Source organism: Aquarana catesbeiana, linkage group LG01 (assembly GCF_042186555.1).
Source record: "Aquarana catesbeiana isolate 2022-GZ linkage group LG01, ASM4218655v1, whole genome shotgun sequence".
NCBI classification, from domain to species: domain Eukaryota; kingdom Metazoa; phylum Chordata; class Amphibia; order Anura; family Ranidae; genus Aquarana; species Aquarana catesbeiana.
The window spans coordinates 241516897-241543099 of NC_133324.1; the positions used below are offsets into that span (position 1 = coordinate 241516897).

The following is a 26203-nucleotide window of genomic DNA, read 5'->3' on the forward strand; positions in this document are numbered from 1 at the left end:
CCAGCAGGGAACGGAGGACGGCCGCCTGTCTGGCAAAAAATTGGAAGCAGCACCCCCAGGCGTACAGGCTCTCCCCGAGCACAGGAGAGGGAGCCCACGGGACCGTCCATCTGGGAGGCAAGTGGGAGGCTCACTCTCCTAGCCAAAAAAAGAGCTAACAGGTGAGAACCTGTGTCTCCCAGGAAATAACCTGAGAGATCATGGCTCCCACCAGAGGTGTTCCTCCAGCTGGAGGAAACACAAAAAACTGACGAGGCAACGTGGAGGACTCCAATTAAAGACTTAATTGATTAGGTGTTTCCTGTGGGAGGAGGAGCCATGATCTCTCGGGTGCTGTCCTGAAAGACGTTTTGGAAACACTGCTTTCAAGAGCCAACCGTTTATCTGAAGGAACAAACACGAAAATTTCTTGTATGATTTTCGTTTTAATCAGTACAGTATTCGTCTGAAAAATAAAATGGGAAGAGTAAGACCATGCATGCTCATAAATGCAAGAACACATTACGATACAACATGTTGCATTACTTCCGAAGTTGTATTCTGTCGTACGAGTATTTTGGTAAGTTTAGTAGCCTCTTCACTTTCGATATGAGACTGATGGAAAAAAAAAAAAAAAAGTTGCTCGTTCATCCGATATTCTCATCATGTGTACTTGAGGAAGAAAATTTTTTTAATTACAGAAGAGACATACAGTACTTTGTCTCTTTTGCAATAAGGGATCCTTCTAGCACACCTCTCAAATTCTACACGGAGCTGTGCATACCAACTACTGTTGGTATTGATGATAAAATGGCAATATAACTATTCATAATCTTTAAATGGTGGCACGCAAGGCTAAATGTATACAATACCCTTCAAGAAGAGATACTTTCAAAATCGCTTGGAAACCCTGTGATTATCTAAAACAATGCAGATTCCTTACTGTACAAATCATAATTAAGCACTTGCTGTTGCTCTCCTTTATTATGTTAATAAGATTCCATTTATGAGTAATATTTTTGGGTCTGCCAGATGCGTGTTGAGGCCAACACAGCGGAGTAAATTGGTCATAAATAGTGGTACTTATTTATAAAATAAAAGGAAATGGTCTTTTATTATTTTTTTACAGAATGGAATCTACCACCATCATTTTAGGTAGGGATATAGTATCTAAAGCCAAGAGCAAAAATGGAATCTATTACAGCTTAAAAGCCCTTAGATGCGGTGGTTGTGTTAATTTTCTTTGCTCAGGCTTTTTTCCTTTTATTTTTACATAGCATAAGACAGGGAGAGTAACACACTCCCTGTCCTATGCTAACAACACTGACTCACTGTACTTTTTCTATGGAGTATACCTTCTCTGATTCATAACGTATGGGGAGGTGTTTTGATGCTCACAGAGGTGAACTATATATAATACAATTTATGTACTCACTGTAAAATCAAACTTTTTTCATACTTGCCATAATTTTCCTTTCAAGATGGGCTCCATCGCAGCATGCACATGGGTAGTCTCCTCCTCTACTCCATAGGACCAGCTAAAAATTTGTACGCCTCCCCAGACACAGCATTACATCACTAGCCGACTTCAATGGGGTGGGATACTGTGCTGCCATGGAGCTCACGGAAGAGGAAAAATAGTTTTTGATGGTTGGTGTAAAAACAATTTCCCAAATTTCCTGATGACTACATGTCGGCATACACATAGGAAATAACTTAACAAGCTATGTATAACAAAAACTGGCGCTGAAGTGAATAAATAACAAAAGTGATAAGGGGTTAAAGCTATTGCAGCTGCTGCATAAAAAAGTGCTAAAACTTCAACATGTGATAATGAATGCGGCACTAGCAACTAGATTATAGATCAATAATGACAAACCTCAATGCGTGTCTGTGGGTGAATAGAATAAACACATAAAATTATCAAATGAAATAAATAGCAATGCAAAAATAACGAGGTTTGTCATTATTGATCTATAATCTAGTTGCTAGCGCCGCATTCATTCGTTTATCAACTTAACTAGATAGGCTGGGAATGCAAATATTTTAAGCAGTAGAGGTGACAGAAGAAAGTACTCGCTGACCAAAAGCAACAGTCGCAAGGGAAGCTGGTTCAACACAATAATGCACTTAAAAAGGTATGGTATAAAGACCAAGAAGCCACCTGTCAGAAACCATGAATCTGACCGAGACAGAAGTACAGTTAAATCACACTTGTTTAATAATAAAAGTAAATAAAAAAAACTTAGTCAAAACATAGCCAAAGTTTGGTAACTGGAAAGGATAGTCAGACAAGCCAATAAGTCAGGAAGCCAGAGATCAGCGTAGTGGAACAGCAAGCAAGATCGATGTCAGCCAAGCAAGCCTTTAACAGGAACGCAGGAGATAGTCTCTGTGATGTTGACCAAGGCGAAGGCAGAGATCATCTGGGCTGGATGGCTTAAGTAGGCAGGAGTGACGAGCAGGATATCATCAACAGGTGAGTCACTGTGGAGAGATAGGAGCTGGCAATTAGCTGACAGCTGGCGACCAGCTCAGAGAAGGAAGGGCTGAGCCCAGCCCTGACACCACCCTACAAATGATCTCTGGAGACACAATCTGCTGTTACCATACAAGCTGTTACTCCATCTGGCACTGCCACACCTTTGAAACTGTTTCCCATGGAGATTGTCTTGGCCAATCAGGATGTGATCACCCAACTGGAAGCCTTTTTCCCTTTTATTTGCACCAGCTGGCAATACAAACAGTTGATCAGATGACCTGAAAGGAGTTTCCCACTGCTTACTTGCTCCTAGTACTAGGAAGGATTATGTCCTGCTTTAACTAAAAGTCCAAAGTCACCTTTGGTGTAAATTCTAACATTGGAACTAGAACTACCCTGTTAGCAAAGAAAGTGATGAAGGGCTCCTTAGCCCCAGTAGCAGCTTTTTCTGAAACCCTCCTTGCCGAAGTCATTGCAACTAGAAGGCAGTCTTCAGTGTAAGATTTGAAAAAAAAAGAATGAACAAAGGACTGCCCAGTGTCCAAAGGAACACAAATTTGAAGGTAGGTTAAAAGCTGCACCTGCAATAGCAGCTGTCAGTCAGCTCTCTACTTTGCAAATATACATTTAATAGGATGCAGTGACCGCCCTGAAGAAAGGGGGGGTAGGATGCAGTGACCGCCCTGAAGAAAGGGGGGGTCCTTTCCCCCAAGATGTGTTGGCTTTTAGAAAGAGGAGTTTTCTTGGTGGTCTTAATCTCTTTACTCTGCCTTAAAGGATTGGATCACATCAACTCGTTTGATACTCACCAGGTTGTTGAGAAGGCAGAGATAGCCAAAACGTGCCCTTTTAAAAGGTACTGAGGCGCCTATCAATGCCTTTCTGTAGAAACTCTAGCACATTGTGTAATGATGAAAAACCTTGGGCAACCTCAAACAGTTGAAACTGTTGAAATAGTGCTATTTTTCCTGGATTTTAAAAGTGTGTCCACCACAGAAGGAGCTTCTCTGTAGCAGGATGGCAAATGTGGCCTGAGTCAGAAGGGTTGGTAAGGTTAAAGGGTTCCAGACACTCCGCTGTAGCAGAAGCAGATACCATGATGGTTTTGGCCAATCTGGAATTATTGCTAGGACTAGCACCTTCTTTCCCAGTAGATCATGAAGATTATGAGAGTTGATGGACAGGCATAGGCCAAGTTCCACTCCATCCTCTGTGCGTCTGACCAGACTGCATGTGGACATGGAAATCTTGAACATAAATCAACTTTGCATTCTTTGGGGTCGCAAAGAGATCAATCTCTGGCAAGTAGGCCCACTTGTGGTGGTCTCTGCTAACTCTGGATAAGTAATCCACTTGTTCATTATGTAGACCTGCAATGTATACTGCTGACAAATGCAGAAGATTGGGCTGGTATTTTTAGGAATCTTTCAAGACACAGTTGTCCAGTTCCCACCCCTTGGGCTATCCTTCTATGGTTTGTATTTTACATTTTTTCACTCTGTTTCTTGTGGTGGTAGTCTACTCCAAACTCACCTGAGGGCCTAGGGGGTGGGAGGGGTGTTTGCTTATGCTTCCTAAAGTAAGTGGAACAAATCATCCCTCACATGGCTATCCTGGAAGAATTCTAAAAATAGCATTTCTGGTAAATCTTGCTGGGAATTTTTGCTATTGTCCTGGGAAGGTTGGATGCGCTGGGCTGTGGAGGAGTCGGAAGCAGCTGGCTTAAGCTGGATACACACTATATAATTTTCTTTAGATTTTTTCCTTTAGATTTACCAAAACCATAATACGAGGTCAAACCTTAAGAGTTTCAATTTGTATGCAATCAGGCAGGCCCTTGCATTACATGGTTTTGATAAATCTAAAGAAAAACAGACAACAGAAGTTGTATAGTGTGTATGGGGTCTTAGGCTCTCAGCGCATCGCTGAGAGGCTGAGCCAGCTGCCAGTCCAGGCTTCTGGGCAGATCCCAACCATATGGTCAGGATCTTTTTAGAGCCTGGACCAGGTCTGCAATGTCAGCCGACAGTGGGTCACAGGAGTACAGAACGAACTGCACTCCTGTGATTCATAGGTGAAGTATAACAAAAAAAAGCTTTGCCTATACCTCTCCTTTAACTGTTATACAGTAACTATACTGTTGCTAGATATGTGACATGTCAGGATGGTCATGTGGTATTGTAGTCCCAAGTCTTCTCTCTTTTGCGCACAGGAGGCAGAGTCCTTCTTCAGTGTAGTCTACACACAGACACTTCAATTGCTGTCTAGTGGCAGGTACATTTCAGGATCAAGAAGATGGACTGAAGTCATGATGTCAGTGCAAGGGGACAGGTTGACTGTGTGAGCACATCTGCAGTGCTGGATTTCCAATCCCCAGCACCTGCAAATTATGTTCACTAGAGAAACAGATGCACAAGATATTTAAAAAAATAATGCTGAATGGGTTAGAGGAGGGTTACGTTTTGGCCAGAAATAAAGTAGGTGTTAAACTCTTGGTACTCAAGATCTACGAACATAAGCCCTTAATCATCATCCTGTATGTCAGTTTCACAATAAAAGACTAAAGACATTTAGTAAAACAATTTAATAAATGTGTCCATAAATAAACATGATACACTTTAAATCCAACAACATTACTTACATTAAAAAAGTATACATCTGACTCCGTGGGTTAGGAGTGGGATAGACTTGTAATGCATTGGTCTAAATGCATTTACCTGTTCAATCTCCCTTTATAATGATGACCCCATTCTTAAGTTTCCAGTGCAAGGGGCATCTCTTTTATTAAAGGAGATTTACAAGTGGTGATTGAAGAGACCCAAGTTCTTCTTTGTACCTGATCTGGCTCTAATTTTTTTTTTTTTTAACAATCTGTAGCCAGGAAATGATGGAAAACATGTTTTTTCTGTCCTGTGAACAGTTAAACTAGAAGTTAAACTGGTTACAAGAAAAACACCTTACAACAATGGCACTTCTGAAGGCAAGTATGTTACTGTCGGGCCTTACGTTTTGGACGGGTTGTCCAATGGCACATTAGTGGAGACTGCCTGGTCAGTTTGCCCTGCATTACAAGAAGTTTGTTCAACAGGCCACAAATCATCATGCGATGCTGGATCTTTGTGTGCAGAGAGGATGCGTGTCAAACAAATAAACATACATGTTTGCTCAGCATGCACATGTCTCATGTAAAAAAAATAAATAAAAAAAAAAGCCAATTTAAACATGCTTTAGAAGTGGTCACAATGTGGGCTTAATAAGGTACCACTGCCTTCAGTAACTGTACATGGAAAGATTGGCAGTTCTCATACCTATATTTTATATCCCCCAGGAAAGAACACTGGTATCCTACACTGCAAATATAACTTTCAAATAGATGTGTAGAAAAATATTTCTGCATAATGTATGACAAAGTATTTTTTTTCACCAGCTTTTGGAAGGCTTCCGTGTTCTGTATGGTCCACTTCTAAAGACACACAAAGCTCGGAAGTTGAACAGTTTAAGAGCCAATACAATAAACATTACCAAGCGCATGCCCTTGGATTTGTCAAAGTAAAAAAAAAAGTCCTTGAAAAGGTCAAACCCTTATTCCAGTGTCAACCTTTAACAGCTGGTGTTTGTGGTGCTGGAGAAACCATTGGATGAAAATGTGACATTTCAGAGGTGAACCTCAAACCTCTCTACTTTTAAGGCCAAAATTGTCTTTCAGGTGCAGCTTGAAGGAAAGTTTTTTTCTTCCTATTACATTAGCTAATCTTTTGAAGAAGCTTTTCTTCTGTTTGTCCAAACTGTACAATTACTGACATTTCGGCAATGAACTGTTCGCAGCTTTCCTTGGTGACCTGCTTGCAGTACCTGAGGTCAATCAGACAGATGTTGCCACAGCGTTTAAAGTAAGTCAGGCACTGGTCTGTAACATTATTGCAGTCTGGAAAGAAAGATAAAGTGGTGATTTAAAATAGGCAATAGAGAATAAAAATGCATTTTTTACAAAAAAAAAAAAAGTACAAAATACAAGTAGCATAGTTTGCAATTTTTAGAGCAAATCGGTGGCAGTTTCAGGTGTAGTATGTCTAGATACTCCAGACTTTACTGATCTAGCTTTGTGCTTCACAGTCATAAGTGCTTGGCACCTGTAGTCGTTTTGTAATTTATTGTACAGCAAAATCAATCAATTTAAAGTTACTTAAAGTTCATTGAGAATCATAGGGATTCAGAGACCGTTGGGTATCACTGCTGCCCTACTGGAGAATTTGGAGACTGGCAAACAAAAAAAAAATTGCACTTAGCTTGGCCTACTCCCAGCAAGCCTCAGCTTTGTGGAAAAGCATTACCAAAAGCATGATCATAAATACAGATGGTTGGGACCTCAGTAACAAGAGCATGATCATAAATACAGATGGTTGGGACCTCAGTAACAAGAGCATGATCATAAATACAGATGGTTGGGATGGTTTGTCCCTTACGCCAATAAATGTATTTTATGGTAAGAACAAAAATCCCACTTTCTTTTTCTCGATCTTTGAGGGACACAGGAATTCAGAGACTGTTGGGGCAACCAAGAGCAGTCCAACTGAGGGGTGGACAACAGCAACAGAGCTAGGGATTGCCTGCAGCTTGTAGAGCTGCCTGAAGGACCTTAAAGCTGTATTAAACCCAAAAATGTTACATTTCCACTTCCAAACCGCCCCATAGCGAATATACTGCGACAGAGTGGCCGTTCCGTTTAGAATCAAGTATATATACGTGATTCTGCATTTCCACCTAGGGGGCGCACGTGCCGCTTCTACTGTGATTATTCACAGCACAAGCCGATCGGTGGGTGCTGAGCAATGACACAGGAAAGAGCTCTGCCTATGTAAACACAGCAGAGCTCCATTCTCACAGGGGGAAAAGTGATGGATTTGGCTAGGCACACACAGTTAACACTTTAAAAGCCCTAGATGTTTAACCCCTTCCCAGTGAGTGTCAGTACAGTGACAGTGCATATTTTTAGCACTGATCACTGTATTAGTGTCACTGGTTCCCACAAAAAGTCCAAAGTGCCAGTTGGTGTCTGATTGTTCGCCGCAATATCGCAGTCTTGCTGATCCCCACCATTACTAGTATAAAAAAAAAAAAAAAATTCCAGTATATACCATAGTTTGTAAATGCTTTAAAACTTTTGCGCAAACCAATATACGCTTATTGGGATTTTTTGTTTTACCAAAAATATGTAACAGAATACATACTGGCCTAAATTTATGAAGAATTTTTTTTTTCTTCAAAAATGGTCAGTCTTCTTATGTTTATAGCGCGAAAAATAAAAAAAATGCAGTGGTAATCAAGTACCACCAAAAGAAAGCTCTATTTGTGGGGAAAAAAAATTATATACATTTTATCAGTGTTGCATGACCACACAATTGTCAGTTAAAGTAACGCAGTGCCATATCGCACAAAATGGCACAAAGTGGATTGCAGCTAACCAATTCTTAGATGTTGTGGCTGCAATGTTTTTTTTCTCTTTAATTCACCTGGTCATCCTGCCAATAACACACTTCCTGTCTTAGAGCCCTTGCACACTGGGGCGGTTTGCAGGCGCTATTGCGCTAATAATAGCGCCTGCAAACCGCCCCGAAAGTGCCGCTGCTTTCATTCCAGTGTGAAAGCCCCGAGGGCTTGCACACTGGAGCGATGCGCTGGCAGGACGGTAAAAAAAGTCCTGCCAGCAGCATCTTTGGAGCGGTGAAGGAGCGGTGTGTATACCGCTCCTTTACCACTCCTGCCCATTGAAATCAATGGGACGGCGCGGCTATACCGCCGGCAAAGCGCCTCTGCAGAGGCGCTTTGCGGTGGTATTTAACCCTTTCTCGGCCGCTAGCGGGGGGTAAAACCGCCCCGCTAGCGGCCGCATACCGACGGTAAAACGCCGCTAATAATAGCGGCGTTTTACCGCCGACGCCGCCCCCCGCCCCAGTGTGCAAGGGCTCTTAGGGTGTCTGCATTCTGGATGATGTAGTAAAGCAGACACTTTTGGACAACAGCATTACGAGTCTGTGGACATGGCTAGCAGGTTAAAATGGATTTGGCTAACAAATTTAAGCTGAGCCCCAGCTAACACTTTATCCTAAAATTAAAAACACTGTTTGCTGTAACTGCTTATAAAGATTTTACATAAAGGAATAAAAGCTGACGATTGTGAAGCCCCTCTGTCAGTAGTAAATGGTTTGTCTCAAACCTAACTGCTACTTTGTCTGGACAACTTGGTCTGTTAAAGTCAGCTGATAAATAGGACGTACTGCAGGATGACCAGATGAAAATAAATGAAAAAAGCAAAAATAAATAAATAAAAAAGAGAAAACTAAAGCAGCCACCACACCTAAGAATTGGTAAGCTGCAATTGAATAAATTTTTGGTTTGGGTTTTTCATACCCCTTTAGAAGTATAACTAAAGGCAAAACTTTTTTTAGTTTCAGATAGAGTGCAGAGGGATTAAACCGCTTCTCAGTTTTTATTCCTGTCTGTGCTCCCATTAGGGAGATTCACCCTCTCTTTCCAGAGCAGGATTCCTGAGCCACCAGGCTGAAGACAACCTGGACTTCAGGTGTCCAGTGAAATCAGTCTGTCCAAGGACTGGACCATCTTTGCCTAGGATGACAGGATGTTGTGCTGTCAGGGTCAAAACTGGGCAATTGGAACTATAACTGGGCTACAATCAGCCCCAGACCTCTCATGCAAACGTAAGGCATTGGGTGACCCCTGGACTGAGGAGTGCAAGTCTTGGAGTGGAAAGTTTAACGTTTGTCTTGGGAAAGAAAATCTGGCTTGAGCTGTGTCAACAATAAGTCACAAAAAGTGGGTTCAAGCGTGGACTCCTGAAGCTTCATGACCTAACTGAACCTTGCAAGGTCTGGACAGTGCAAGCTATGCTGTTGGCCAGAACCTGAGCCAACTACTCCATGAACAGAGGATCATCCCCCCCCCCCCCCTTTTGGTTTATGAACTGTCGACAGGTTGGAGAAGAACCCCTGAAACCATTCCTCCACAGGTACTGGGGAGAGGGCCCCCTGCTCCAGAAGACCTGCAAGATGTATGGAGATCTGTGCAATTTCATAGGTAGGTTAAAAGACGTAAACAGAAAAGGGGGCTGAGAGCTAGCTGGTAGCCCTTGGAAATCTAAAATGCTGGCTGTCCAAAAATCAGCAAAAGCTTGGGAAAAAAAAGATGTCCCTTCATCTAAAAAAAGATTTATTTGAGGGGCAGGATTTGGAAGTCCAGAAGATACGGACGGTCTGCGTAGTTTGGATGTGGTGCTTGGCTTTGAGGCCTGGGAGAAACAAAAGGCACTTTTCTTAGCCCCCAAAAAGGCATTAACCTTCCTGAAACAAGTCCTAGCCTTCTTCTGCAAGGGCAGATAGAGTACGGTATCCCCTGGTGACATTTTTCATAAAGGTGTTTAAGGCAGCTCCAAAAAGATGCTATCTATTGAATCGAATGCAAAAGCAGTCACTTTTGCACACCGGTTCCTCAAATCAACACTTTAAACAAAGAGTCAGCCTTATGTTTACTAAGAGGAGATCTCTAACAACTTGTCAAAGCAGTAATTCAAGATTGGCATACGTTCCAAACACTATATAAGGGTTCGCATGGTAACTAGATCCCTTCTGATGGCCTTAGTCCAGTAAGCCAGGGTTTGGAAAACCAGAAATGCTTTCAGGGCAGAACCTGTCAGAGAGAACAAGTCATTAACCACTTGACCAGGCCATTTTTTGCGATACGGCCCTGAGCTACTTTAACTGACAACTGCGCGGTCATACAGCACTATACCCAAATAAAATTTGTCATTTTTTTCCCCATAAATAGAGCTTTCTTTTGCTGGTATTTTATCACCACTGTGGTTATTTTTTGCGCTATAAACAAAAAAGGGCTGGCAACTTTGAAAGAAAAAATATTTTTTACTTTCTGGTATAAAACACGTCCAATAAAAAAAAAAAATAAAAATAATTTAGGCCAATATGCATTCTGCTACGTTTTTGGCATAAAAATAAATGCCAATAAGCGTATATTGATTGGTTTACGCAAATGATATAGCGTCTACAAACCTTGGTATAGATTTGGAATTTTTTTTTTATACCACGGCATTCAACGACTTATAGTGCGACTGTGATATTGCAGCACACAATCAGACACTGATGCGTTTCACACTGCGGGAACCAGTGATACTAATAAAGTGATCAGTGCTAAAAATATGCACTGTCACTGTACTATTGACATTGGCTGGGAAGGGGTTAAACATACAGGACGGTTAAAGGGTTAACCGGGTGCCTAGCCTGGGTTTTTGTGTACTGTGTTAGGAGCTTTTACTAAGGGAAGAGATCGATGTTGTTCCCTGCTTTGCAGCAATACAAAATCCATCCCTTCCTCCCTTTCAGAATGAAGATCTGCCTCGTTAACATAGGCAGATCCTCGTTCTGTGTATTTTACCGATGACTGGCGGGTGGCGGAGGACATCCAGTGTCCAGCACCCGCAGATTAGCTTCTGCTGTGAATGATCACAGAAGCGGCCCGTCAACAGCATGTGCATGCCCCCCTGCAGGTGGAAGTGCAGAATCACATACATACACACACACATATATATGTGATTCTGCACAGGAGAGCTGCCCTGTAGCAGTAAAACTGCTATGGGGCGGTCTTTAACTGGTTAAAAAGGGCCTATAAACACTTGTCAATGAGGTCCTTAAAAAGCCTGAAAGTATTAAAAACATACAAAATAGCCATGCAGCCCACCAGACTCCACTCGAACTAAAATATCACTTTTGGGTGACCTGCCCCCTTTTATTTTCTCTTAGTTTAAAAGCACAGGGCTAATATACAAATTCAGTTGAAGACATAAAAAAGCTGTCACCTGATTTCTGATCTGTGGAACTATTTACCTGATAAATTAATTTCTGACAGAGAATCCCTGGTAGATGTACCCACTGCAGTGAGCAGGTTAATGGACTGATCAGTCACGTGGTTACAGTAACTCAGGTCCAGCTTGGAAAGAAGAGGCATGTGTCGAATCATCAGGCGCAGTGTGGCATCTGTAATGTCCAGTCCTGCTAGACGAAGCTCTGTGATGTTCCTCAATTTGCTACGGTTGTCTATCTGACCTAAAAGAAAGCAAACATTGTGTGGAAAGTAAAACCAGTACCAGGCCTTTTTTTTCTCTGAAAATAGGTGCAGGAACTCAACCACGACCCCCAAAATCCCCTTCTCCCCCACACACACACCCTCCATCAAATAGTGGGTGTGGTTAAATTTCACAATGGGGGGTCTTAAAGAGCATTAAATCCCAGGAGTGCATTACATACAGAGGGCAGAGTTTGGGGGGGGGGGGGGGGTGGTGTTTACACACAGAGTGCGAGTGCGGCGTTCAGGGTTGCACTACGTGCAGAGTTCGGAGGTACACTACCTACATAGTGGAAATTTCAGGGTTGAGCTACACAGAGTGCAGAGTTCAGCCTTCTTCCACAGCTGCTTACCTCTGTATCCCCCATCCACATCTCACTTTCACCCCTCTTCAGCTCTGACCTCTGCATGCAATGCAATCCCCACCCCCCATCGCCTTATGCTCCCCCCTCCTTAAATCGCCACTATCTTCCACATGTCCAACTTTTGCTGCTGTTTTAAGCTGAAGCACCCAGCTGGCTCTAGTACCTCCCCTCAAACTGTAGTTCACCCCGTCTTTCTCACTTGCGGGGAGATCATCCCTGAACACCTGCTTTTCTTTTTTCCCCATCCTGCACTCAGACTGGATGTCTCCAATTTACAAGCTGACCTCAATGCCCTGTCTAATTGGGCGTCTATGTGGCAGATGAGGTTTAATGTTGAGAAATGTAAAGTTATGCACTTGGGGGCTAAGAAAATGCATGCATCATACATACTAGGGGGAGTACAACTGGGGGAATCCGTAGTGGAGAAGGATCTGGGGGTTTTGGTAGATCACAAGCTCAATGATACCATGCAATGCCAAGCTGTGGTTTCCAAAGCGAGCAAAGTCCTCTCTTGTATTAAGAGAGGTATGAACTCCAGAGAGAGAGATATCATTTTGCCCCTGTACAAATCATTAGTAAGACCTCATCTGGAATATGCAGTTCAGTTCTGGGTGCCAGTTCTCAAATAGGATATCGGGGAATTGGAGAAAGTGCAGAGAAGGGCAACCAAACTGATAAGAGGCATGGAGGAGATCAGCTATGAGGAAAGATAAGAGGAACTGAATTTGTTCACTCTTGAGAAGAGGAGATTAAGGGGGGGGGGGGGTATGATCAACATGTTCAAATACATAAGGGGTCCATATAGTGAACTTGGTGTTGAGTTATTCACTTTAAGGTCATCACAGAGAACAAGGGGGCACTCTTTATGCCTGGAGGAAAAGAGATTTTATCTCCAAATACGGAAATGTTTCTTCACAGTAAGAGCTGTGAAAATGTGGACTAGACTCCCTCCAGAGGTGGTTCTGGCCAGCTCAGTAGATTGCTTTAAGAAAGGCCTGGATACTTTCCTAAATGTACATAATATAACTGGGTACTAGCATTTATAGGTAAAGTTGATCCAGGGAAAATCCGATTGCCTCTTGGGGGATCAGGAAGGAATTTTTTCCCCTGCTGTAGCAAATTGGATCATGCTCTGCTGGGGTTTTTTGCCTTCCTCTGGATCAACTGTGGGTATAGAATTGGGTATACTGGATTGTACGATATTTTTTTTTGTTTTTTTTATGGTTGAACTGGATGGACTTGTGTCTTTTTTCAACCTGACTAACTATGTAACTCAGTGGGAGCTGTTCAGGAGAGCAGATCTGTGGGAGCCTTTGGGAGACAAGCTGTCACTTTTAAACACAGAAGCTGGACTTCTGTGTTTACAAGTGATGGTGGTGAGCAGAGAGCAGGGGGCCTGAGCCAGAGATGGTGGAACTGAGTTCCACTAGCTCCAACTGAAAAAAAGCCCTGCTTAGTACTATTTAAAAAAAATATTTAATTTAAAAAAAAAAAGTAAATACCTATCCAGCCACCCCCACCACAAATACTTTCGTGTCCCACTATCTGTGCTGCAGATCTTAGCTCTCTTAGGAATCTGACATTTTATATATATACATACACACACACATACATTCCACATAATGTATTGTATTAAATTGTGAACATTGCAGGGATGTTTAAAAAAAAAAAAAACTGGAACTCCACTCTAAAGCAGAATTCCACCCAAAAGTGGAACCTCCACTTATCTGCTTCCTCCCCTCCGCCCGTGCCACATTTGGCACCTTTCAAGGGGGAAGGGGTAACCTTCCCACTTCCGGGAGGCTGCGCCGCGGCGTCGTTAGGAAGTGCAGCGCACTCTGCGCAAACACAGTAGGGAACCAGCTGTGCAGCCGAAAGGCTTCACTGCTGGTTTCCCTTACCATGAATGGCAGCGGCAGCACCCGAGAGCCGATCCAAAAATTGGCTGAGGTGCTGACATTGCGGGAACCCTGGACAGGTAAATGTCCTAATATTAAAAGTTAGCAGCTACAGTATTTTTTTCATGGTGGGGGCGGAACTCCTATAGTGACAGGACAATTTAATAGTTTTGTAATCTATCGTAGTAATTGCTGTATTACTAATCAGTCTACACGATATGCTAACATATTTAGTCCCCCTTCAAAAATGTTACAAGTAAAGGAAAACTGTTAAATTGCACTAAGACGGGAACAATGAGATCCTACAAACTCAGTAGTTTGTGTTATCCAGTAAATCATTTAAGCCAACTAGAGCAACCAGTCAACAGCCTGACATAAGATCTTACTGACTACTTGAATTACTATTTTTTACAATGAATTATACACAGTTGACTAAAAATGTATGTCAATATCTTTTTAAATGAAGTAGTAGAACTGGCTGAGCCATACCTGGTCTGTTATCGGTTGGAGGAGACAAGAGATCCCTCATTTGTGCATCTTTCAGTCCTTCTACCCATTGAACATTGAGCAATCTCAGCAATGGACAGCTGGAACTACAAAGTGCAGATACGGCAATCCAAGAACAGCCTGATAAATTCAGATCCCTTAGAGCTGAGGAGATTAGGAAGAAGAAAAATGGTCAAGTTTCATTAAAGAGAAATACCAAACATTCCAAAACCTACAACAGCATAAATGTTAAATAATAACACATACTACATGGGTCTGTCAACATAAAAATATTTCAAAAGACCTCTGACGAAAATCAGTTTAGAGCCCTGTATGTACCAAAAAACTATTTTAGCTCCTTTTCCCAGATTGGTAGGCTATTAATATGCAAATCAACTTCACGTTCTCTGTGCCCACCAAGCTTTCAGGCTTGTATTGAAGCCCATCGACACTTCTGTTTTCTAACCAATGCATTTTTATTCTGAAATCGATGTAAAATCGATGTGATCAGAGGCAGAAGTATGGTAGGAAGATTACACTATTATTGTCAGAGTACAAAGATAAACCAGAGTACACCAATGGAAAATTTCACTTTTGGGCCTACTGTTCCTTTTAGCATTTTCTGGTACATTCTTGTTACTCTTCACATGGCTGCTAGACCATTCATTTTAACAACCATCTTCCCATAAAAATATTACAAGCATATATAATCTTACGACTTGTTTTTTTACTTGTTACAGCCTCCATTGTGTAGCCTGACGACTGCTGATGGCTACCGCCATTTTGGATGTGATGTCATTAGACTCAGTGACACTACAGACAGCAAACCTTGGCACCCCAGATGTTTTGGAACTACATTTCCCATGATGCTTACCTACACTGCAGAGTGCATGAGCATCATGAGAAATGTAGTTCCAAAACATCTGGGGTGCCAAGGTTCGCGTCATCACTGCTCTATAGTATACCTCTTCACTCTTTTTTTATCTTAAAATAATGAAGGGTTAGAGCGCTTTGCTAGGCTGTTATTGGCACAGGAATCAAAGCGGAGATCACTGCAGGACCAGTCACAATGCGCAGCGTGGCTTGTGCAGTGGGCATGTGGCTGTGAAGCCGCAAGCTGTCACAGCTGGGTGCCCACAGTTAAGATACCGGCGTCGGGGGATCAAAGAGGGATGGCGAAAATAGCTCGGGTAAGCACAATGCTGCATCCTGGGACAGGAGAGTTTCTGTTTATTAACACTCAGCAGCTAGTTTTTGTAGTTGCTGACTTGAAGTAAACACAAATATGACTGGAGCTCCTCTTTAACCACTTGGCGCCCGTAGTACGTCAATCGACTTCCTTCAGTTTCAGTGGTTATACTGAGATGATGCATGCACCTACAGGCATCATCCCGGTATCATTCTTTTGAGCTAGCAAATCACTTTCATGCAGAAGTGATCCAAGTTTACAATTAGCCACTCAATCACTTTTGCGGGTGGTGGAAGGGGATCCCTCCCACGCCACCTCTCTGGGCTCTCCTGCCTCATCGCAGTGCCGGGCGGTAATGGCTGCTCTGTACAGAGAGAGGGGAACGAATGTTCCCCTCTCTCTGTAACCGGGAGTGACAAGTAGTTTGTCACTTCCGGTTCCACCCCTTTGTTTACCTGGCCACCAGTGGCCAGGAAAGCAGCCGATCAGACTGATCTGTGTCTGATCGGCTGCATGGGAGGCCAGAGGAGAGATTTGGGGTATAATAGTCTAATGTTGTTCATCCCTTGTGATAGCAATAAAGTTAGTACAAAAAATAAAATAATATTTTTTCTTTAAAAGTGCCCCTGTCCTAACGCACAAATGCATGCGTTACTCCCACACGCATATGTAAACAGTGATCGCAGCACACATGTGAGGTATTGTCACGAACGTCAGAGCGAAAACAATAATTCTAGCACCAGACCTCCTGTGCAACTCTAAACTGGTAACCTGTAAAGGCATTTAAAGCATCGTCTATGGAGAATTTTAAGCACCCAGTTTGCCGCCATTCCACGGGCAGACACAATTTTAAATTGTGGCAGGTATCTATTTACTCAGTGTAACATCAACTTTCACATTATACAAAAAAAAAAAAAAAAATTTGGACTAACTTTAGCATTTTTTTTTTTTTTTTTTAATTCATGAAAGTGTTTTTTTCCACAAAAAAAAAATGCGTTCGAAAAACCGTTGTGCAAATACCGTGTAACATAAAAAATGGCAACACCCACCATTTTATTCTAGAGGGTCTCTGCCAAATAAAAAAAAAAATGTTATAATGTTTTGTGGTTCCAAGTAATTTGGGCTCAAGATAGGTAATGTAGTACCTGGAAGCCGGTTCATGAGCCAGCTTAGTTGTTTCTTTGATATATTCGTCCAGCTTAAATCTAAGGACACAGGCTGTCTCCTGATGATCCCACTGAGCATAAGAGGAGTTATGGATTTACAGTGGTTTAAATCAATTCGCGTCCACAATCTTTTATCACAGCACCTGCAAGAGAGAAATACAGTTAGTTTCCTATCACATAATCACTGTACAGATTGTTTACTAGGAGTATTTTACAGAGAGAACACGAACATTAGCAAAAAGACCACATAAGTGTGACCACAAATGATACAGAACTGCATAAGTTCCTGTCTGTTATAGTGGACTCTGTGTTTCATGTATTAGGATTCGTGCACACAGCCGATCCAGGACTGCACAGTGTGCACAGTTGCATGTGCATGGATGTATGCTCTGAATACAGATAGTGTGCACTCAGAACATACAGCCATGCGTTGTGTTGTAGGCAACCCTGTGGCACATAACCGTGTACAGCCACATCATTTAATTCATCTCAATAGACAGCTGTACTTGGCAGCTTACAATAGGCAGGAGAAATCTGGTGCACAGAAGGTATATGCCCAGGTATAAGTGAGCCTTTATGGCAGTGATGGAGAACCTTGGCACCCCAGATGTTTTGGAACTACATTTCCCATGATGCTCATGCCCTCTGCAGTGTAGTTGAGCATCCTGGGAAATGTAGTTCCAAAACATCTGGGGTGCCAAGGTTCGCCATCACTGCTCTATGGTATATACAGTATATGTTACAAGCAAGGGGGAGACGTGCTTAGTCCATAGTCTTTAAAGAGAAGGAATAGCCGTGAACTGATTAACAATCACCTGTTCTGGTTACCCATAATTCTTTTCATCATGCCAAATGTTTGAGATTTTGGACAAAAAAAATAAAAAAAAGACTTTCTGAAAATATAGGCAAGCAGCTAAATACACAAAAGTAATGCATGTGCCAGAGAACTTGTAACACTTTTTGTAACCCGGGTACTCCTGTCCCATAACACATCCTCCAGTGCATCACAGTCAAGAACAATTGCCAGCTATTGAATGGACAATGGAATAAACAGCAGAACACTGAATAGTCATCATTCTACTCATTCTGATTGGCTACTAGTGTGGCTGCCACTTCCACCTTCCAGAATTGCATAGTCATAGTGTATGGGCAGCTATAGAGCAAGTTTGAGTTTGCTTACTGCATTGGTCCTAAGGAAGAAGCTGAATGCTTTGAAACACATAGGCTAATTTATTGCATAACAATGCTGTATTTTTGACAAACCACCATCAAATAAATTCTTCCGGCTAAAACTACCAGAAGAGGGATTTTTATTTTTTTTACTATGCCCATCACACAAATGATCAGCTCATTTCTAGATTTCTTTTCTCTGGCCATTTTCTGTTAAAAGGGCATGTAACCCAATCACTAAAATCTCAATGAATCTTCAACACATTCAAATCATTTAAAAAATAACTTTTCATATTCTTAATTGCACAGCTTTTGTTCAAATAACACCTGGTGATCCTGCCACAAAGGTCCTCATCAGGCACTTCCTGCTATAGGGGAGCCAATGTTCTGTCCCGGTCTCCCAACAGTGCTCCTGTGCTGCCACCCAATCAAAAGGGTTGCTGATGGAGGCAAGTGGCCCCTTCAGCACACATTACACAGGCATGGTCAACTGTTGACACCATCAGAAAACCCTCCCCCAGAAATGTCATTTAGCCATCACTGACTTGCATGCAAGCAAACTGGAAATGGTTGCAAAGTGGCTGCGGGAAATTAGCAAGCATGAGATGCAATAAAGAATGAAAAAATGGTGAATTTATTTTTATAAAACCCAAATGGCAAATTGTTTCTGATACACACCGCCTTACAAACTAAATATCAATCAGATTTGCTCTATGGTTAATGTTTAAGCAGGTCCTTAGGGGACTTCCACAGAGTGATTGCTATAAAGTAGATGAGCAATGCCTGTGAAGTGACATTCTCTGCTTGTTTTTCTACTGTTACTCTTAGCTGTACACTGCCCTCTCTTCACTTATCTGTTAGATTAGTTCTTTCACCATTGTTGTGCGCCCATCCCCCCATTTCCCTGATCTCGCTTTCTGGTTTGAAAACTCTCTGGATATATCCGGTTCATTTTAAACTGACACATTTTGAAAGACTAGGATGATGAATGATAGAGCATTCGAGGTCCTGTGTATTATGTATCATCCACTTTCTAGTGATCGCTGTTCTTTCAATGTCTGCAAATAAATAACACCTACTGTATTATTTTCATTTCTTGGTGCTCAAGGCACATGATATACAGAAGCTTTATGTCATTCTAAAAAAAAGGCCAGGTTTATTTATAGAGAAATATCTAAGAATAGCCATGCAGAAACTGAGAGAATCAGCTTTAAATGCTGATGTTGCTGTATCTACCCAGGACTGCACTGTCAGCTTCTTTCTGGAACACCTTGCACTAGGTAGCATCATTAATTAGTATTTAAAGAGGAGTATGGGGTTTCCTTTTTTGTAGAATCATACTTACCTAGGTGAATGCAGGATCGAACTGATCTGCATCTCTCCCCCCTGCTGGCTCTAACACTGAGAACCAAGCGATCAAACACTGCTGATCGCTCGGTTCTCAGGACTCCTTGAGTAGAGAACGGTCAGTGCTAGGCTGTGGAGGGGCGGGAGCAGCTGGCTCAGGCGCTCAGCGGCCCGCTGTGCCGATCCAGGCATGTGGGCGGATTCCGACTTCATTGTCGTGATTTTGCCCGAGCCCGGACTGGCTCTGTCATGTGAGCCAACAGCGGACTTCAGCCCGTTGTCTGCTAAAAACGGCTCACTGGAGTGCGAGTGCAGAACATACTGCACTTCTGTGATCCACAGAAGTACAGCTAAACAAGCTTTGGCTGTACTTCTCCTTTAGGTTATGCGAGACAGCGATAAAACAGCTGTAAATTTTAGATTTGTAGATTTTAGATTGTAAGCTCTCACAAGCAGGGACCTTGTCACCATATAAATCCTGTATAATAATTTAATAACTTAATGTATATGTTTAAAGCTAAACCTCAGGCAAACTGCTAAATAGACATAAAATAAACATAAGAGAGTTTCTTTATGTGCAAAGTATACTGTCTATACTTCCTAACATTTACATACAGTTGTGCTCAAAAGTTTGCATGCCCTGCCAGAAATCGTGAAATTTTGGCATCAATATTGATAATATGACTGATCAGGCCAAAAAGGGCAAGTTCACCTTTACAGAAAAATCTGTAAGATGAACTTACACTTGACCCCATCCCCATCCCCCCCCCCCCCGGTCCCGTTGACCTAGAGTCCAGGGATCACCCGCTCTAACACATCGGATAGCCGCATTACCAGTCTGGGGCTGGTCAACCAATCCCTTTGGTTTAATCTCCTAAATGTACCTTGTAAAAGGTACATATAGAAGGCATTCTAATAGGTCGGTGCTGTCACATGGGCGGCACCGACCAATCAGAACCCGCGTAGCCTGTCCTGTCAGCGCTGGAGAAGAGGAGAGAAAGCCCCGGCTTTACAATGTGTCAGAGCGGGTGATCGCAGGACTCCAGGTCAGTGGGACCGGAGGGAAAGGGAAGGGGGTCCAGTGTAAGTTCACCTTACAGATTTTCTGTAAAGGTGAACTTACACTTTAAGGATAATGATCATATGAAGCCATTTATCACAACATAGCTGTTTGGCTCCTTTTTAAATCATAACAACAGAAATCACCCATATGGCCCTGATCAAAAGTTTACATACCCTGGAATGTTTGGCCTTGGTACAGATACACAAGGGGACACACGCAGGTTAACATGGCAATTAAAGGTTCATTTCCCACATTTGTGACTTTTTAAATTTCAGTTAGCGTCTGTGTATAAATATTCAATGAGTTTGTTAGCTTTCATGTGAATGCACTGAGCAGGCTAGATACTGAGCCATGGGGAGCAGAAAAGAACTGTCAAAAGACCTGTGTAACAAGGTAATGAAAAACATTATAAAGATGGAAAAGGATATTAAAAGATATCCAAAGCCTTGAATATGCCAGTCAGTAGTGTTCAATCACTTAGTAGGAAGTGGAAAATTTGGGGATCTCTTGATACCAAGCCAAGGTCTGCCAGAAGAATTGTTCAGGATACAAAGAAAAACCCACAGGTAATCTCAGAAAAAATACAGGCTGTGCTGAAAAAAAAGACGGTGTGGTTGTTTCAAGGAGCACGATATGATCACTATCCTTAAATAAAAGACAGTTTTTTGGTAGAATCAGTCATATTTAATGCCAAATTTCTCAATTTCTGCCAGGGTATGCAAAGTTTTGAGCACAACTGTAGCTAAGCCAGGTGATTTACACCACAAAGTAAAAAACGACCATGTTGTTTTAGGCTGCATCTGCACGGACTGCGAATGACAGCGGCAGAAATCTGAAGGATGCTGTAGCTATTTTTGTCACCTGCAAGCAGCTAGCTGGAGCCACTGGGTCCTGTACACTTCAATGACAGGTCAGCGGCGCCTACAGCAATTTGTGGCTGTCCGTACACCAGTGATTAACTGCAGTGATTGCTGCTGGATGCACTTTGTGGCACTGGGTGAAATCTTTGCAGTCAGAGTGCCTCTACTATTTGACACTTCTGAGTGTCAGATCATATGTCCTCGCTGGTATTGTGGTTTCTCCCACCAGACACTCTGACACACCCAGTATTGCTGGATAGCAGTGCTGCCTAGAGCTGTCCAAAACAGAAGAGATTTCACTTTCTGCCCATGTAAAGGTGAGTATGCAACATGTTATTTTACAGGGTGCGTGGGTTTAAATTTCTTATATTGCCAAAAGGGTAAGTTTACATGAATTCATTGCTGTCATTTCTCCATCTCCACACTGTTGGCTGGATTGTGAAAGAGCAGCAGTGGATTAATGAGGTAATCCTTCCACTCACTCTCAGCTTAATCCTTGTTAACACAGTTGAATGCAGCGTACCTGACTGGCTCCCTCTTTCTCCCAATCTTAGTGCTGCTGTAAAGGGGATTATAAGAGGATGATACCAAGTCAAATATAGGTACATACACTAGGTATTTAATCACCTGAATTATTTATTAATGATTAAATAGTTGTTCTGCCTGGAGTTCAGCTTTGGAGTTCATTTTATTTATATTTCAGTGAGGCGCTGAAAAGTTCGGAACTATGGCTATCTTTAAATCCAAGTAATGCATGAAAGTCACTAAAATGTAGAGCAAACACCCGCTTACCATCTATTCCACGTTTTGCAGACTCTCATACAGATGCACAGATCTTTGTGGCTGAGGTAGCTAAAGATGGCCATCCAAACCTCTCTCTGCATCACATGGGTTGCACCATTCTCCAGGGGTAGAGAGTCTGGAGGAGGGCTGATTGGAGGAGGCCTTATTACATGGCGTTCCATCTGCACACATTTGGGAGGTGACAAAGATGGAGGAGGGCGATTGGTGACCCTTGGCATTGTCCTTGGACTTGGAAGAGACTGGTGCTTAAACTCCTTTGGGGTCCCATTCAGTTCTTTGCTGAACCGATGCATACGCTCCCCATTGGTGTTCACACATTTCTTGGGCTCCTCGTCCTCACTCTCTGGCTCAGATTTAATAGGATGATGGTTCTCATTGGCCAGGCTATTTTCTGTTTTCTGGATCTCTTGGTTTAGCTCCTTGCTTAATTCTTTGCTTAGTTCCTTATTAGAGACTTTTCTTTTCCTTCTGATTTTCTTCTTTTCCTTAGACTCTGGACCCTCTGTGCTGGGACCAGCAGTGGGTGAACTCGATCTGGACTGGTCACTCTCCTTAGATTTGGGGACAGATTCTCCCATATCGTCATCTGGCTCCTGTTTAATGCGCTTTGTTTTGGCCATAAGTGCTCGTTCTTCCGGTGTCTTCCAGGTTCTCTTCTGAAACCACAGAAAGAATTTCATTGCAAGAATACATACACCAAAACAATTGAATTTAATATTTCTATGTACTTTACACAGAAAATTGTTGAAAATAGCAGCTTACTACTTCTTAAAACAGCTTTAAAGAGTATGTCACCCCAAAATTCCACATTCCTGATGTGTCTGCTGTTTCCCCTATACTTGTGTTAACAAGTATCCGGTTTTCTTTGCATTGCTTCCCTTGTAAAAAAAACTTGGTGTTCCTGCCAGATTCCATGCTTTACCTTTTCAAACTGGCAACCCTAGGCAATACAGCACATTTATTCCAGTATGGTCAGTTTTCTGGCTGTGTTGGGAGCACAGCCTGTTTGTCCTCCAGAAACCAGACTCGTGCTGACATGCCCCCCTGCACAGCCATTCACTGGGAAAATCAATGTAATGCTGTCTCTCCACCACTAGCTCTCTAAGCCCCGTATGCAGCTGAGGGCAGTGATTGGGATCATTTATTAGGGAACAAAATAAAATTTATATATATATATATATACACATACGCACACACACACACACACACACACACACACACACACACACACACACATATATACATACACACACATATTATATATGTAAAGCTAGTACCGACGCCAGGAGAAAAAACGGCGTTAAAAACGCGATTTTAGCCACGTTTTGCATTGGCGTCAATGTGCGTTTTGCTGTGCTAGCTTTCAGCCGAGTATCTCTGACTCTATTTAACATCAATGGTTCCCTATGGGAGCCCATTAATTCGAATAGAAATCGTACCAGAAATCAGATCAAGAAGATCTGACTTGCTGTGCGACTTGTGGGCTGAGAATCTTGAAGGGGAACCCTGCCAAAATGTAAAAAAAATCTTGCGTGAGGTTCCCCCCAAGACGATACCAGACCCTCTGGTCTACCCATATCATACCCCTACCCCTACCCACCTCTATCCATTCACCTAAAAAAAAAAGAAAGTGTCAGAAATAAACACACTGCACAGGTGTTTAAAATGTTTTATTAAGGCAGCTCCGGCTCTTCTCCCTCTTCTGGCGACGTCTTCTCCCTCTGCCGGTCCTTCTCCCCTCTGCACTGTCTTCTCGCTCTTTTGCTGGGTCTTCTCCCAGTGCTCTTCTTCTGATGTTGACTCAACGCGATTTCCCGGTGTGACGCTGGGTCCGCCGTGTGCAATGACTTATATTGACATGGGGCGGGGCAACATGATGATGCAATTTGGAGGCCACGCCTCTTGTGACGTTATTCCATCATGCCCCGGGCAGTGGCATCACAAGGGGTGTGGCCTCCAAATTGTGTCGTGTGGCCCCGCCCCATGCCAATATCATATTGCACATGGCGCACCCAGCGTTACATCAGGAGATCGCGTAGAGTCAACATCGGAAGAAGAGCAACGGGAGAAGACCCAGCAAAAGAGCGAGAAGACCCTGCAAAAGATCGAGCAGACAGAGGAGATAGCACAGAGAGGAGAAGAACTGGAGAGGGGAGAAGGACTGGCAGAGGGAGAAGACGTCGCCAGAAGAGGGAGAAGAACCGGAGCTGCCTTAATAAAATTAGAGATCGACCGATATATCGGCCGATATTTGGCTTTTTTTACTTAATCGGCATCGGCTGATTGTGCTGATAAAAAAAGCCGATTATAACTTCAGCGGGACTTGCAAATGACTTCTGTAATAGAAGTCAATTGCAAGTTGTCTGAAGGTTTCTTCTCTCCTCCTCTGGGCAGCCTGCCAAATCTGATAAGAAGATACATTTGTATCTCTTTGGGTTCTTTTATCAATAGACTGAACTCTGTGTGTAGAAGTTCTCAGTTTAACCATTTAAAGACTAAATCTTTTTTGACATTTGTTGCTTACAAGTAAAAATTCTGTATTTTCTGCTAGAAAATCACTTGGAACCCCCAAACATTATATATATTTTTTTAGCAGAGACCCTAGGGAATAAAATAGCGGTTGTTGCAATATTTTATGTCACGCGGTATTTGCGCAGCGGTCTTTCAAACGCAATTTTTTAAAATAAAATACACTAATTAAAAAAAAAAAAAAAATAAGCAGTAAAGTTAGCCCATTTTTTTTCGTCCAAAAGTTTTGGTTACCTGTTTTTGTGTATTTAATATTTAAGATATAGTTATTTATTTATTTTTTTAATCTAAATTATACATACAAGTGAACTGATTGGAGGTTTGTTTTGTTCAATAAATGTTTAAATGTAAAAAATTTTCTGCATCACTTATTACTTAAGGCTGCTTTCACACTGGAGCGGGCAGGCGTTGATGGTAAAACGCTGTTAGTTTTAGCGGCGCTTTACCGTCATTTTGGCGGCGCTATTCGGCTGCTAGCAGGGCGCTTATAACCCAGCTAGCGGCCGAGGAAGGGGTTAAATGCGCCCCTGAAGTGCTGCTGCCGAAACGCTTTGCAGCCGCTTCGGCAGCGGTGCGCATTCATTTCCATGGGCAGGAGTGGTGGAGGAGCAGTATACACCGCTCCAAAGACATCCTGCAAGCGCATCGCCTCAGTGTGAAAGCACTCGGGATATCACACTGAGACTGTAGGGAAGCCGTTTTACAGGCACTTTACAGGCGCTATTTTTAGCTCAAAAGCGCCTAAAAAAACGCCCCAGTGTGAAAGGGGTCTAACTGTTAGATTTTATGAGATGAAGGGGGAAAAAAAAAGAAGAAAAAAAAAAAAAAATCGGCCTAATATATCGGCCCAAAAAAATCGGCATCACATATCGGCCATCGGCCACCGCGATTTCTAAATATCGGCATCGGCCAGAGAAAAACCCATATCGGTCGACCTCTAAATAAAATACTTTAAAAACCTGTGTAGTGTGTTTATTTTTGACACTTTTTTTTAGGTGAATGGGTGGGGGTACGAAGTACCCCATACTCATTCACATAGGGTGGGGGGCCCTCAGCCCCCGCCCACAGACGCCAACAACCACTGGCAAGAGTTGTCGAGAAGAGGCCCTTGTCCTCAAAAACCTGTGTAGTGTGTTTATTTTTGACACTTTTTTTTAGGTGAATGGGTGGGGGTACGAAGTACCCCATACTCATTCACATAGGGTGGGGGGCCCTCAGCCCCCGCCCGCAGACGCCAACAACCACTGGCAAGAGTTGTCGAGAAGAGGCCCTTGTCCTCATCAACATGGGGACAAGGTGCTTTGGGGTGGGGGGCCACATGCCCTCCCATGTTAAGGACATGTGGCCAGGAGGGGGGGGTGGGGGGGCGCAGGGCGCGCTTCCTGACCTGCCGTGCTGCGTGCTCGGATAAGGGTCTGACATGGATCTTGGGGGGACCCCCATGCCTTTTTTTGGGTGTGGGGGTTCCCCTTAAGATCCATACCAGACCAGAGGGTCTGGTATCATCTTGGGGGGAACCTCACACAAATTTCTTTTTACATTTTGGCAAGGTTCCCCTTCAAGATTCTCAGCACACAAGTCGCACCGCAAGTCGAATCATCTTGATCCGACTTCTTGTGCAACTTCTATTCAAATCAATAGGCTCCCATAATGTATTTTGAATAGAGGCAGAGAAACGCCAGACGAGGCTTAATGCTGTGTATATAACGTTAAGCATT

General features: G+C 42.7%; 1 protein-coding gene across 5 annotated transcripts in view; it reads right to left on the reverse strand.

The window, feature by feature from the left end:
- Nucleotides 1-5030: 5030 nt before the first annotated feature.
- Nucleotides 5031-26203, reverse strand: part of KDM2B (lysine demethylase 2B) — a 209119-nt gene continuing 187946 nt past the window's right edge. For all 5 annotated transcript variants that reach the window (XM_073626678.1, XM_073626654.1, XM_073626645.1 and 2 more), the window contains 5 exons: nt 21945-22612; nt 16692-16855; nt 14361-14522; nt 11371-11589; nt 5031-6386 (listed from right to left, as the gene is read on the reverse strand). In XM_073626678.1, the coding sequence (XP_073482779.1) occupies nt 6205-6386; nt 11371-11589; nt 14361-14522; nt 16692-16855; nt 21945-22612 (1395 nt within the window). In that variant the 3' untranslated portion in view covers nt 5031-6204. The remainder of the gene's footprint in view (nt 6387-11370; nt 11590-14360; nt 14523-16691; nt 16856-21944; nt 22613-26203) is intronic.